The sequence below is a fragment of the Macaca thibetana genome, chromosome 5 (genome assembly GCF_024542745.1).
Source record: "Macaca thibetana thibetana isolate TM-01 chromosome 5, ASM2454274v1, whole genome shotgun sequence".
In the NCBI taxonomy this organism is placed as follows: domain Eukaryota; kingdom Metazoa; phylum Chordata; class Mammalia; order Primates; family Cercopithecidae; genus Macaca; species Macaca thibetana.
The window spans coordinates 85,972,879-85,987,294 of NC_065582.1; the positions used below are offsets into that span (position 1 = coordinate 85,972,879).

The following is a 14,416-nucleotide window of genomic DNA, read 5'->3' on the forward strand; positions in this document are numbered from 1 at the left end:
TTCTCAGTCCACTAACTCATGTATCATTCTCCTCTGGCAGCACCCTCACAGATATACTCAGACGAAGTGCTTTATCAAGCATCTAAGCGTCCCTCAATTGAATTGACAATTAATATTAACCATACAGGCCAACTGGTTGTTTAAGAGAGTATATTTTTGTAATTTCCACGTATTTATTACTTTTCCTTTTTGAATTTTGAATACTTTTCCTTCTGCTATGAATTTCTAATGTCACTTTATTATGGTCAGAAAAGATACTTAGTATGAGTTCAGTTTTCTTGAATTTTTAAAAACTTGTTTTGTGGACTAGCATGCCATCTATCCTGGAAAAGTCTTGGTATGTACTTGAGAAGAAAGTGTATTTTGCTATTATTGGGTGAAGTGTTCTGTATATGTCAGATAGGTCCAACTGGTCTATAATGTTGTTCAAGTTCTCTGTTTTCCAGTTGATCTTCTGTCCGGTTGTTGTATCTATAACTGAAAGTGGAATATTGGAGTTTTCTGTTATTATGATGTTGTTATCTATGTTGCCCCTCAATTCTGTCTAGTTTAGCTTCATATATTTGGATGCTGTACTGTTAGTTGCATATATATTTATAATTGCTATATCTTCTTGGTCAATTGGCCCTTTTATTATTATGTAATGTCCTTGTCTCTTATGCTACTATTTGACTTAAACTCTATTTTGTCTAAGTATGGCCATCCTTGTTCTCTTTTGGTTACCAACTGCAATGAGTATCTTTTTCCATCCTTTCACTTTCAACCTTTGTGTGTCTTTAGATCTAATGTGAGTCTCTTGCATATAGTATATATTTAGATTTTTTAAAATCCATTCAGCCAGTCTCTGTCTTTTGATTGGAAAATTAGCCTATTTGCATTTAAATTAGTTATTGATAAGGAAGGGCTTACTATTGTCATTTTGTTAATTGTTTTCTATATGTCTTGCAGCTATTTTGTTCCACTTTTCCTCTCTTCCTGCCTCCCTTTATGTTTCACTGATTTCTTTTTTTCGGTAGGGACATGCTTTGATTCCTTTCTCATTTTTATTTGTGTATCTTCTATAGGTCTTTTCTTTGTGGTTACTGTAGAATTACATGAAAATATCTTATAGTTATAATAATCTATTTTAAATTGACAACAACTTAACTTTAATCACATACAAAAACTCTACTTCTTTACATCTCCTTCTCACTTTGTTACCAGTGTCACACAATACATATTTTTATATTGTTTATATAATTTAATAAAGTAATGTTATGCTTTTACCTTTTAAATTCCATGCTTCAATTACAAGTGAATTACAGGCTGGGTGTGGTGTCTTACACCTGTAGTCCCAGCACTTTGAGTGGCCAAAGTGGGAGGATCGCTTGAGCCTAGGAGTTTGAGACCAGCAAGACCTTATCAACACTAAAAATTTAAAAATATTATCTGAGTGTGGTGGTGCATGTCTGTAGTCCCAGACACCTAGGAGGCTGAATTGGGAGGATCGCTGTAGCCCAGGGCTGCAAGGCTGCAGTGAGCCGTGATCAAACCACTGCACTCCAGCCTGGGCAACAGAGCAAGACTCTGTCTCAAAAAAGAAAAAGAAACAAGTAAAGAAGAAAAGTGTTTTACTTACCACCATTACAGTATTACAGGATTCTGTGTTCACTCATATATTTACCTTTACCAAAGAAGTTTATATTTTGTATGCTTTTGTATTTCTATCCAATATCCTTTCATTTCCACTTAAGGACTCCCTTTAACATTTTTTGTAAGGTAGATCTAGTGGTGATTGACTCCCTCAGCTTTTACTTCTCTGGGGAACTCTTTGTTTGTCCTTCATTTTTGAAGTGCAGTTTTACTGGCTATACAGTTCTTGGTTGACAGTTTTTTTGGTTTTTTTTTTTCAGCCCTTTTAATATATCATCCCATTCTCTTCTGGCCTGTAGAGATTTTGCTGTGAATTCCACTGATAGCCATATGACATCTCCCTTGTATGTGAAAAGTTGCTTTGATCCTGTTCCTTTCAAGATTCTCTCTTTGTCTTTGACTTTTGACAGTTTGATTATAAGGTGTCTCATTGTAGGTTTTTTGCAAATTATTTAACTTGGAGTTCTTTGAGCCTCTTGGATTTGTATGTTCATTTCCTTCCTTAAATTTGAGGTTTTGGTCATTATTTTTTTAACTGGCTCTCTACCCCTTTATTTTTCTCTTCTCCTTCTGGAACTTTCATAATGCATACATTGATCTGCTTGATGGCATCCTATAAGTCTCTTAGGCTGTCTTCACTCTTCATTCCTTTTCCCTTTTGCTCCTCTGACTCTGTAATTCCAAATGACTAGTCTTCAGTTTCACTTGATTCTTTCTTCTGCTTGATGTTATTGAAAACACCTTTGCAAAAATTGTAACTGAAGAAATTATGACAGTGAAAGAGATCAGACCTAATCAACTCCATCTTGCTTCTAACATTTAAACTGTCCTTGTCCATTCCTAGTAGTAGGATGAACTAATTTTGGGAAGGTATTCAGTTCATGGTTTGACTCTGAAACAAAGTTGATAATAGCCATCTCCCGAAGAGATCCCCTTCTTGCCTGGGGACCAGTCTGCCTTTGCAGGATAAACAAATTAGCTACAACATTAGAAATTACAGTTTAGGGGTTATGCAGCCTCTGGCTCCAAGAATCTGAACCTCTCCAAATTGCTTCTGAGAATAACATTATTATTGTAAAACCTAAAATCGGTGCTTGAGATATTTTGCAGACCCTGCACTAGATGAATCAGCTGATACCACCCAGATTGGTAATCTGGCTCAACTAGTTCTGCCATACCACCTACAAACAGAAGACAGCAAGAAAACATCACTTCAACCCCCTATGATTTCATCTCCAACCTTACAAATCCCTACTTCCCAAGCCCCTACCTGCCAAATTATCTTTAAAACTTCTGATCCCTGAATACTCGGTGAGACTGATTTGAGTAATAATAAAACTCTGGAGTCCCACACAGCTGGCTCTGCATGTATTACTGTTTCTCCATTGCAATTCCCCTGTCTTGATAAATCAGTTCTGTCTAGGCAGGTCACAAGGTGAACCCACTGAGCAGTTAGTTACACAGTCTGTTGGTGATTTCCTATAGTGAATTTTTCAATTAGCTATTGTATTCCTTAGCTCCAGAGTTTCTGTATGATTCCTTTTGTTTGTTTGTTTGTTTCTATCTCTTTATTAGTATTTTCATTTTGTTCATTAATTATTTCCTACTTTCATTTAGTTGTCTATTTCTGTTGTCATTGGGCTTCATTAAGAGAGTTCATTTGGATTCTTTGTCAGGTAACTCATTTATCTATTTCTTTAGGGTTGGTTTCTGGAGATTTATTTTGCTCCTTTAATTTAGTCATTAGGTTTCTCTGTTTCTTCTTATGCTGTGTTATTTTTTATTTATTTTTGCCAAGATTTGGATGTTTGAAAAAACTGCCACTTCTCCCAGTTTTTATCAGCTGGCTTCATACGGAAGACCTTTACCTGAATCAGCATGGCTATAGGCTCTAGCGGCCTCTCAAACCTTTTCTGGGAATGCATCTTCTTTGGGTTTATACATGCAATATCCCAAGTAGAGGTTTGCCAGTTTCTTTTCCTGGAGCTGTTGCTCCCTCTGGTATCTGTCTGCCTGTGGTACTGCAGGTTCCCTGGTGCTGCATCATCTCTGACCTCTCCTTTATTCTCAGTGGCTCCCACGTATCCAAAGTATGCTGGTTGGGTGTCAAGTTAGAGAGAGAGAGAGCTTCAGGTAGCCTCATAAAACTGTTACATTCCAGTCTTCTCTTTCCCTGCTAATGGAGACGCTGCAAGTGGAGTGCTTTCTCCCAGCCACACCAACCTATTCCAGCTTGGGGAAGGGGTATCATGAGTATAATACAACAGCTTTTCTTATTTGTTCAATGCCATTATTCTTGGCTTTGCACTTGTCTGTGCTACTACAACTTCTTAATGGTTTTTTTGTTTGTTTGTTTGTTTGTTTGCTTTTGAGACAGAGTCTCGCTCTTTCACTCAGGCTAAAGTGCAGTGGCATGATCTCAGCTCACTGCAAGCTCCGCCTCCCAGGTTCACACCATTCTCCTGCCTCAGCCTCCTGAGTAGCTGGGACTACAGGTGCCCACCACCATGCCCGGCTAATTTTTTTGTATTTTTAGTAGACACGAGGTTTCACCCTGTTAGCCAGGATGATCTTGATCTGCTGACCTTGTGATCTGCCCGTCTTGGCCTCCCTACATGCTGGGATTACAGGCATGAGCCACCACACCCGGCCACAACTTCTTAATGGTTTATGGAACTCCATAAAGGCTTTTAGACCATATATTGTTGTTCAGTTGGTATCTTTGTGGAGAATCAAAGTTTGGAGCTTCCCATTCCACCATCTGGCTGACATCACTCTGTTTATATTATTTTTTATTTTTATTATATTTTATTTTCTTGAGATAGGGTCTTGCTCTGTCAGCCAGGCTGGAGTGCAGCCTCAAACTCCTGAGTTCAAGGGACCTCCTCCCTCAGCCTACTGAGTACTTGGACTATAGGCACACACCACATACCTGGCTAATTTTTAAATTTTCTTGTAAAGATGGGATATCATTCTCTTGCCCAAGCTGGTCTCAAACTCTTAGAAGTTCAAGCAGTCCTTCTGCCTTGGCCTCCCAAAGTGCTAGGATTAAAGATGTGAGCCCACCATGCCCTGCCTGTTATATTTAGTAGAAAATATGTCTAAAAATATGCTTACTTACTATATTGAATCCACTACCCAGAGCTTAACTGAACTATTTGTGTGACTCAGAATCTGGTTTTTTTTTTATTTTTTGTTTTTTACTTATTACAATGAACTACAAGTATGGATTTATTAATATTAATGAATATAAAATATACTGGAATCTTTTGTAGTTTTTTTTCCTTTTGTCTTCACCAAAAGCAGATACTTAAATATACTGAAATCTTAATTGACCCTTGAATGTTTCTAGGACTGACCCTGGAGCAAAAATTTTTATGTTGTTATTACGTTTTCTTTTTATGCTAAAATCATTTGTTTCTTTTTCATATAGTATATCAAAGAAGAATTGTTAATATAGCCCTTACCAGCCATGTGCTAAGTGCCACAGGTGTTTTGGTCTCTCTCCATTCTTGTACCTCACTTGGTCTTTTTTTTTTTTTCTTTTGGAGGCATAGTCTCCCTCTTTCACCCAGGCTGGAGTGTGGTGGCATGATCTCAGCTTACTGCAACCTCTGCCTCCCGGGTTCAAGTGATTCTCCTCCCTCAGCCTCCTGAGTACCTGGGACCACAGGTGTGCGCCACCATGCCCAGCTAATTTTTGTATGTTTAGTAGAGATGAGGTTTCATCATGTTGGTCAGACTGGTCTTGAACTCCTGACCTCAAGTAATCCACCTTCAGCCTCCCAAAGTGCTGGGATTACAGGCATGAGCCACTGCGCCCAGACTACCTCACTCTGTCTTTTAAGTTGGCTGTGTAAGTGGGGGAGCATCTTGTGGCTCGTTAAGTCTTTGTTTTCTGGCCTATTTATATAATAGACATTTCTGAGTTGTGTGTATATATTAAATTATTTGAGAGTATATATTTAATGGACTAAATAGATCTACATGTTTAAAGACCATTTTCATATATTTGTTCTGTACAATGCTTACCTTTCTTCATGAACCACCTAGATTTGCTTTTCTGATGTGTAGTATATATGAAAATATTTCTTTGTGAATTTTTTTTTATTGTGTGCCCCTACAGGTGGTATAGTTAATAACGCCATAGCCTCTATAAAGAGCGTATCTATTAGTCTGCTGGCAGGGATTGTTTTGGGATTTTTTGTTCGATATTTTCCAAGTGAAGACCAGGTATATACAAAATCTATTTTATAGAAGTATAGTGTTAGACATTTTTTTCAAAATATTAAACTTTAGTAAGATCCATGAAACTTGATACTTAATTCTATTTCTCTAAAACTAGCGTCCAATGCCTGCTCTGTACTTGAAACTGAGCACAGCAGTGATTGATACAGGTCCATGGCTTTGATTAAAGTCTCTGCTTCCTGATTTGGCAAATAAGGAATATAAAAATATATACTTAATGCAGAGTATCCCTCTGAATTATACTTTCCCTTTCTCTACTAAATTGCCTACTGATATTTGATAATTTCCCCCAAATTTTCCCTTAAATATTTTAAGGGGAGATAGGTTCCCATTAATTTCTGCATATTCTCTGACTTAAATTCACTCCTACTCTCCTTTGACAAAGGCAACACTCTTAAACTTAGCCATTTCCTGCCTTAAATGAAAATATGCCATTATTTTTGTATTTCTATAATTTCTATCCAAATTTAGCTGTAACATATTGGCCAAAGAGACACTCAAATATTTTTTAAGAATTCATTGGATATGTTATATGAAACTGGAGATTGTATGGGTCTCTTTTCTTCTTCACTTAAAGTAATATTTTAACCATTTACTGATATTAGTATCAGAGATATGGCAGAAAATGAAATGTTACTAATTGTTAATTTTGTTACTTGGTAGTAAGTCTCCTAAAATTTATAGTGAGAAAGAATATCAAAATTTTAGACATTTAATATAATGTTTAAAGACATAATATCAAAAGGTCAAAAATCTAGATAATGTCAAATCTTGTATTATATACTTAATGTAAACTAATTTCTAAATATCTATCTAATTCTAGAAAAAACTTGCATTGAAGAGAGGATTCCTTATTTTGACTATGTGTGTTTCTGCTGTCTTAGGCAGCCAACGTATAGGTTTACATGGAACTGGAGGATTATTCACCCTAGTGTTGAGTTTCATTGCAGGGACAAAATGGTCCCAAGAAAAGGTGAATATTTTTAATACACTATATTTTAAAAGCTAAAACAACTGAATTTTTTACTATATTTAGGAAATCCCCTCATTCTGGTTGGAAAATGTTCCAAAAGGTTTTCTGTCCTCAAGAAAGTGTATGAATCACTCAAGGAAATAAAATATTTAGGAAAAGCACCTGAAAATATACTAATATGGAATCAGAAGTTGAGTTATCACATCAGGCTTCTCTTTTTGCTAAGAGTTATGTAATATTATTATATTACTTTTATGAATGTAATTATTTTATTCATTGAAATTTTAATTATACAATTAATCCATGAAAAATGTTTGTAAAAGGCCAGGCACGGTGGCTCATGCCTGTAATCCCAGAACTTTGGAAGGTTGAGGCAGACAGATCACCTGAGGTCAGGAGTTTGAGACCAGTGTGGTCAACATGGTGAAACCCCATCTCTACTAAAAATACAAAAATTAGCCGGGCGTGGTGGTGTGGTGGTGGGCACCTGTAATCCCAGCTACTCAGGAGGCTGAGGCAGGAGAATCACCTGAACCCAGGAGGCGGAGGTTGCAGTGGGCCGAGATCATGCCATTGAACTGCAACCTAGGCAACAAATGCAAAACTCCATCACAAAAAAATAAATAAATAATAAACAAATAAATAAAAATAGAAATGCTTGTAAAATAATAAAACATAGAATAAAATGTAAAAGATTTCTTTATTCCCCACCACTCTCAAATATCAAACCCCCTTACACTTTTAGGTAACCAGTATTCTATTTATAGACATTGAGATCGTTTCCACTTTTTGTTATTTACAAACAGTGCTGTCGTAAACAGTGTTGTTCATGTCTTTTTTTGAGATGCAGTTTCAATCTTGTCACCTAGGCTGGAGTGCAGTAGCATAATCTCAGCTCACTGCAACCTCTGCCTCCTGGATTCAAGTGATTTTTCTGCTTCAGCCTGCCTAGTAGCTGGGATTACAGGCATGCATCACCATACCCAGCAAATTTTTGTATTTTTAAGAGAGACAGGGTTTCACCATGTTGGCCAGGCTGGTCTTGAACTCCTGACCTCAGGTGATACTCCTGCCTCGGACTCCCAAAGTGTTGGAATTACAGGTACATCTACTGGGATAGAGTCCTATAAATGATCTTTTTTTATTATTATTATTTTTTTTTTTAGAGACAGAGTCTCTCTATGTTGCCCAGGCTGGTCTCAAAATCCTGGGCTCAAGGGATCCTCCCAACTTGACATTGCAAAGTGCTAGGATTACATGCATGAGCTACCACACCTGGCTGGAAATGATGTATATTTTATTTTGATGGACACTGCTAAATTATCCCTTCAAAAGATTTTGGTTATTTACATTCTGCCAACAGTTCACAAAAATATCTAATGTCTTAACTCATCAACAGCACTTGATATTATCACTAGTTCTATTCTTTCTACTATTAGATGACCTCATCATTCAGTTCTTATAGTTTCTTACAATTATGTGATGTCATTATTCTTTATTTACATTTCTCTGATTAGTAGTATAGTAAACTTCTCTTCATATATTCTTTTTAAAATACCTATGATCTTCTTTGACCATTTTTATTGGGTTATTTATTTTTTTGTTTCTAATTTATAGTTTCTAGTAGTGTTAGGGCTACAGATCCTTTGTTATGTATATATTGCATATAATTTTTGCTTATCTTCAACTTTGTTTATGGTGTCTTGTGTATGGAAGTAAAATTTCCTATGACCAAACCTATTGGTTTTTCCTTTTTTGGTTTTGGATTCTGCATCTCATTTAAGAAGGACTTTCTCACTGAAGGTTATAACATATAAACATTACAAAGATATACTATTTTGTATATTATCATTTAATATTTTGGTAGTTTTTGATTGTTTAATTTGTTTCTTCATTTAGTCTTTTAATCTATCTGGAATTTATCTTTGTGAATGCTGTGAGGTAAGGAGATATATATATACATGTGTGTATCTTACAAACTATATATATTTATACACACATACAGTTTGTAAGTTAACTGAACAGAGATAGAATTACATCATGCGCGATGTGTGTGTGTGTATATATATACACACACATAAATATACATATATATTCAGACACACATATATACTTGCATGTGATGAATATGTACATACAGATATATGCACATAAACTAGACGGTCATTTTTTGCCAAATTGTTTGTTTATTGACCAATTCATTAATAGTTCAGTTTTTTAACATGAACTAAATTCTCTCATATATATTAATTCTGAAGTCTATTTAATCCTACTTCTCTATTTCTATGCCAACACCACTGTTTTAAATCACTGCAGTTTTATTTTTTTTTTTATTTTTTTTTTACAGTAATTTAATTTAATAAAATAAAATTATAAGAGCAAAAAGTTACATTTCTAAAGTACCAAAACCTACAACAGGCTCATGGAGTAGAGCCTAGGGATCCAGGAGCATAGGAGGTGGTGGTGCTGGGCAGGGATCTGTATCCCCTTTCCACAACACAGCACCATCTTCACTTCACCCTCCTGGGAAAGCAGCATTGGAGCCTACACCGCTTGTGCTTTTCTCACCAGGGTAAGAAATGCAGGTATTTGCAGAGGGGAGTCTGGAAGGCAGCAGAGCACAGCTAGGGCAAGACTTAAGGAAACTTCTGGGAGGGGGAACTGTGGAACCTACCTATGCCCTCTTGACCCCAAACTCCCCCTCACTGAGGACTATCTCTACCCTGGGGCTCAGAATAAACTGCCTGCTGGAAGATGGGTGACTTAAGGCAAAAGGGAAGGCTGCCTCCTGGGCTCCCCACCCCCTGCTGCAGAGTCTATGATACTGAGAAAACACCTGCATTTTGCCCTTTGAGCCAGCTCCCTCGGGTTACAGTAGGAGAAAATGGTGAGAAGACTATTTCACTTCACCCCTCAGGCCCTCTCCACCCTCAAACCTTCTGCACAGGAGACTCAACAGGCACAGCCTTCTTTCCCCGTTGCTTTAGACGGCCCCGCGCGTAGACTCTGAGTAGGAGGGCAGCAAAGACCACAGCCACTCCCAGCCCTCCCACCACAGTGACAGTGTGGCCATAGAGAAGGCAGGAAAGAAGGATGGCAAAGGCCTGGCGGAGGGTCATGATGATGGTGAAGACAGCAGCCCCGAACTGCCCAATGGTGTAAAAGATGAAGAGCTGGCCACATGCAGAGCAGATGGAGAGTAGCAGGGCATGGGCAGCAAACTCACTGTGTCGCCCCATGAAGCGGGTTCCCTCCAGGAGGGCCCCCTGTTCTAGCAGTGAGCCTACTGTGAAGAGGCAGGAGAAGAAATTGACCCCAAACATCATCTGCACCGATGACATCTTATAGGCAAATAGGGCATCCTGCCAGTTTGAAGTGAAGCTGTCAAAAGCAATATAACCTGCCAGTAAGATGAGGCCTGAGAGTGTGGTGGCCGGAGAGCTGCGGGGCTCTGGTCCGCTGGATAGCAGAAACATGCTGACCCCGATGGAGATGAGGGTGGCTGTCAGGTACTCCCAGTGTTCGTAGCTGCGCCGAGACACAAGCTTTCCCATCAGCATGACAGGGATCACCTTAGAGGCCTTGGCCAGCACCCGGTGATGTGGCTGTGGCCCCATAGCTACGGGTCATCACTCTTTCCTGCAGCACACCCCAAGTCAGGTAAGATACCTGGAGTCCTGTGGCACAGAAGAGCAGCTTCAGGGCCTGCCACATCGGGGTGGTCTCTGCCGCCTCTGTTCGGGGCGCCAGGGGAACCTCATCAGAGGCCTTGGGCTCATTGCCAAAGACACAAGCTTTCACCAGGGGAAAGCAGAGGCCCCTACCGGTCTCCAGGTAGTTCTTCCGCCTGAAGTACTGCACCAGAAGGTAGCCAGGTACCATAAAGCTGGCATAGCCAGCAGCATTCACCAAAAATCGGAAGAACCATAGCTGGGTCCATGACTCCGGAGGGGCTTCGGGAGTCTCCCCACCCGCCCCTAGGGAGGGGAACGCAGCCAGCACCACCACTGCCCACCACCTGGCGTCCATGGTCCAGGCCGCGTGGGGTGGAGGGGGACCGGGGAATGCGAGTCCCCGGGCCGCGCACCCCCTACGCTCCCTCCGCTCCCGCCGCCGCCTCCAGGAGCGGCCAGCGAGCCAGCGGCCAGCGGAAGTAAATCACTGCAGTTTTATGTGTCAAAATCTAATATAGATTATACTTCTTTTTAAAGTATTTTTTGGCTGTTCCTACACATATTCTTTCTTAGATAAATTTTAGAATCAGCTTGAGAAGTTCCCTAACCAAAAATCATAGTGGCATTTTGTTTAGTATTCTTATATAATCATAATTATAAAAGAAATGAAATGAATGAAATGCAAATCAATAAATAAAATTAAAACTACAAGAATTTTTTTAAATGATAAAAGAAACACAACTAAAATAAGTTTTAAAGATTAAAAGTAACAAAAAGGATAGTTATGCTGTAAAGAATACTAACACTGTTTTTCTTTGTTTTTCTTTTTTTTAACCATAGTTTAATAAGTGGGAATCAGAAAACGCAGTCTTAAGGGAAATAGTTTTGAAGATAGTTTATGCCTCAAGGAAGAGACACCAAAGTTCTTACGTATCTTCTGTTTAAAAAAAAAAAATGTTAAACCCAGACTGAGACTGAAATCTCTTCATCCAAATTCCTGAAGAAGAGCCAGAATACTGTAGGCCAATAGGGCCTTTCCTGTAACCTTTTAATTGGGGAAGTATCACTGGGAGGCATTCGTTTCCAGAAAGGGAAGCTGGGTAGGCAACTAAATGAGAATCTAATATATGTTTTGGTTTTGTTTTAAGGAAAAAGTAACTAAAGTATTCAACATGGGTTCTTCGGAAGCAGGCCTCGCAGACTTCCAAATTGTTTTTCCTAGTAGTATATGCTATATCAGGATTCACTTTAATGGGATTGAGTTCCAGGATGGTTGTTAGTGGAGGGCTTCCCAACCCCCTTCTGAGAACCCAAATGTTTGCATGAACTGGGTATGTTCTCATCAGGCATGATGTAGTTCTATCTCTGTTCGGCTAACTTACAGACAAAATCTGGAACTCATACTAAACATGGCTAGAACCCTAAGGATATCATTTATTTTGTGACAAAATGGCCAAATAGTATTATTTTATTGCTTTGTGAGTTTCTTTTAATCAAATTCTACCGAAGTGCTTGAGTAAAACTATCAAAGTGCTCAGTTTTTATTAATTAAGTTTAACATTTTTATTAAAATAAAATGTCTTAAGTTTATTAAATGTTAAGTGACTTTAGGCCAGGCATGGTGGCTCATGCCTATAATGCCAGTGCTTTGGGAGGCCACAGCCAGAGATCGCTTGAGGACAGGAGTTCCAGACCATCCTGGGCAACATAGCAAGACCCCATCTCTACAAACAATTTAAAAATTAGCCTGGCATGATGATACACACCTGTAGCTCTACTTGGGAGGCTGAGGTGAGAGGATCACTTGAGCCCAGGAGTTCAAGGCTACAGTGTGCTATGATTATGCCACTACACTCCAGCCTGGGCAACACAGCAAGACCCCATCTCTAAAATACTTAAAAGTGAAAAAAAAAAGGGGGGGAGACTTTAAGTTTCTGAAATGTATTTATGTGCCAAAATAATTATAAATGTATTTCTCTTTTCTATAGATGAAAGTCCAAAAGATTATTACAAATGTATGGGATATTTTTGAACCACTTCTTTTTGGTTTAGTTGGAGCAGAAGTATCTGTTTCATTGCTTGAATCAAATACTATTGGTAAGAATAATTAGAACACAAAAATATATGAAATTCAAAAATATTTAAGAAAATTATAAATACTCATTTTTATTTACAATATATCTTTGAATGACTACAAGGACCTTCTTCAGAAACACATGTTGATACAGTGTCATATTTTCATATTGCTCTTCCTTTACACTGTGTGCTCTGTTTTCTTTTTAAACCAAGGACAGCCCTGAATATCTTCCCTGAGTTATCTGAGGAAATAAATATAAGATTTCTTTCCTGAGGGAAAATATTTGATACGATCAGCACTTTTTGAATACTTTCATTTAAAAGTATTGGCTGGGTGTGGTAGCTCATGCCTGTTATCTCAGCCCTTTGGGAGGCCAAAGCAGGCAGATTTCTTGAGGTTAGGAGTTCGAGAACTGCCTGGCTAACATGGAGAAACTCCCTCTCTCCTAAAAATACAAAAATTAGCCCAGTGTGGTAGTGCACACCAATAATCCCAGCTACTCAGGAGGCTGAGGCAGGAGAATCATTTGAACCCGGGAGTCGGAAGTTGCAGTGAGCTGAGATTGTACCACTGCACTCCAGCCTGGGTGACAAAGCAAGAATCCTTCTCAGAAAATAAATTATTATTAATAAAAATAAAAGTATTCAAAAAAGGTCTATTAGTTCAAAATTGTATAAATGTCATCTGTCTTATTTTTCATGGTACCTCCATCATCAGATAATCTCTTGCACTTTACAGAGAATCCTCAATTGTATTCATTTTTTATAATCATTGATTTTATGTAAAAAACACATGAAGAGACAATAGCCTTAAAATGCTTTCAAAAGTTTTAGAAATCATATTCCTGAGCATAAAGAGCACTTCTTCACAAATATTTTGTTATTTATGTTTGTTTTCATCTGTTGTAGGCATATTTGTTGCCACTCTGAGTTTGGCATTATGTGTTCGAATTTTAGTCACATATACATTGATGTGCTTTGCTGGTTTTAGTTTTAAGGAGAAAATATTTATTGCTTTAGCATGGATGCCCAAAGCTACAGTACAGGTAAGAACATATTAAGCCTATTGCTTAATGCTTTCATTTTGATGCTTTTAAAATTTTAAATGAAAAATATTACTCCAGTCACAAAATATGAGCTATTATCCTTACTTTTTAAATGTTTGAATGTAACCAGTCCCAACTACTCAAGAGTCTGAGACAGGAGAACCACTTGAACCCAGGAGGCAGAGGTTGCAGTGAGCTGAGATGGCACCACTGTACTCCAGTCTGGGTGACAGAGCAAGACTGAATCTCAAAAAAAAAAACAAATAAATAAACAAAAACAAACAAAGAAACTTAATGTTACTTTCTTCTCTTTTTATTTTCATTTTGAGACCAGTTCTCACTCTGTCACCCAGACTGGAGTGCAGTGGTGTGATCAGGGCTCACTGCAGCCTCAACCTCCTAGGCTCAAACAATCTTCCCACATCAGCCTCCTGAGTAGCTAGGATCACAGACAACTGCCACCACACCCAACTGTGTTTCTTCTGATTTTTTTTTTTTTTTTTTTTTTTTTTTTTGGAGACAGAATCTCACTCTGTTGCCCAGGCTGGAGTGCAGTGGCATGATCTTGGCTCACTGCAACTTCTGCCTCCCAGGTTCAAGTGATTGTCCTGCCTCAGCCTCCTGAGTAGCTGGAATTACAGGTGCACACCACCACACCCAGCTAATTTTTGTATTTTTAGTAGAGATGGGGTCTCACCATGTTGGCCAGGCTAGTCTCAAACTCCTGACTTCAAGTGATCCACCCACCTCAGCCTCCCACAGAGCTG

The 14,416-nt window shown here is 38.5% G+C and overlaps 2 protein-coding genes across 7 annotated transcripts in view; one reads left to right on the forward strand and one right to left on the reverse strand.

The window, feature by feature from the left end:
• The window catches only part of SLC9B1 (solute carrier family 9 member B1), a 152,371-nt gene that overhangs the window by 112,834 nt on the left and 25,121 nt on the right, over window positions 1-14,416 (forward strand). For all 6 annotated transcript variants that reach the window (XM_050791922.1, XM_050791925.1, XM_050791924.1 and 3 more), the window contains 4 exons: window positions 5,759-5,865; window positions 6,704-6,853; window positions 12,516-12,624; window positions 13,513-13,649. In XM_050791922.1, the coding sequence (XP_050647879.1) occupies window positions 5,759-5,865; window positions 6,704-6,853; window positions 12,516-12,624; window positions 13,513-13,649 (503 nt within the window). The remainder of the gene's footprint in view (window positions 1-5,758; window positions 5,866-6,703; window positions 6,854-12,515; window positions 12,625-13,512; window positions 13,650-14,416) is intronic.
• On the reverse strand, window positions 9,198-11,027 carry LOC126955405 (adenosine 3'-phospho 5'-phosphosulfate transporter 1-like). Its single transcript, XM_050791940.1, is given in 2 exon segments — window positions 9,198-10,446; window positions 10,448-11,027. Coding segments are annotated over 2 exon segments (1,098 nt in total). The 5' UTR covers window positions 10,883-11,027; the 3' UTR covers window positions 9,198-9,783.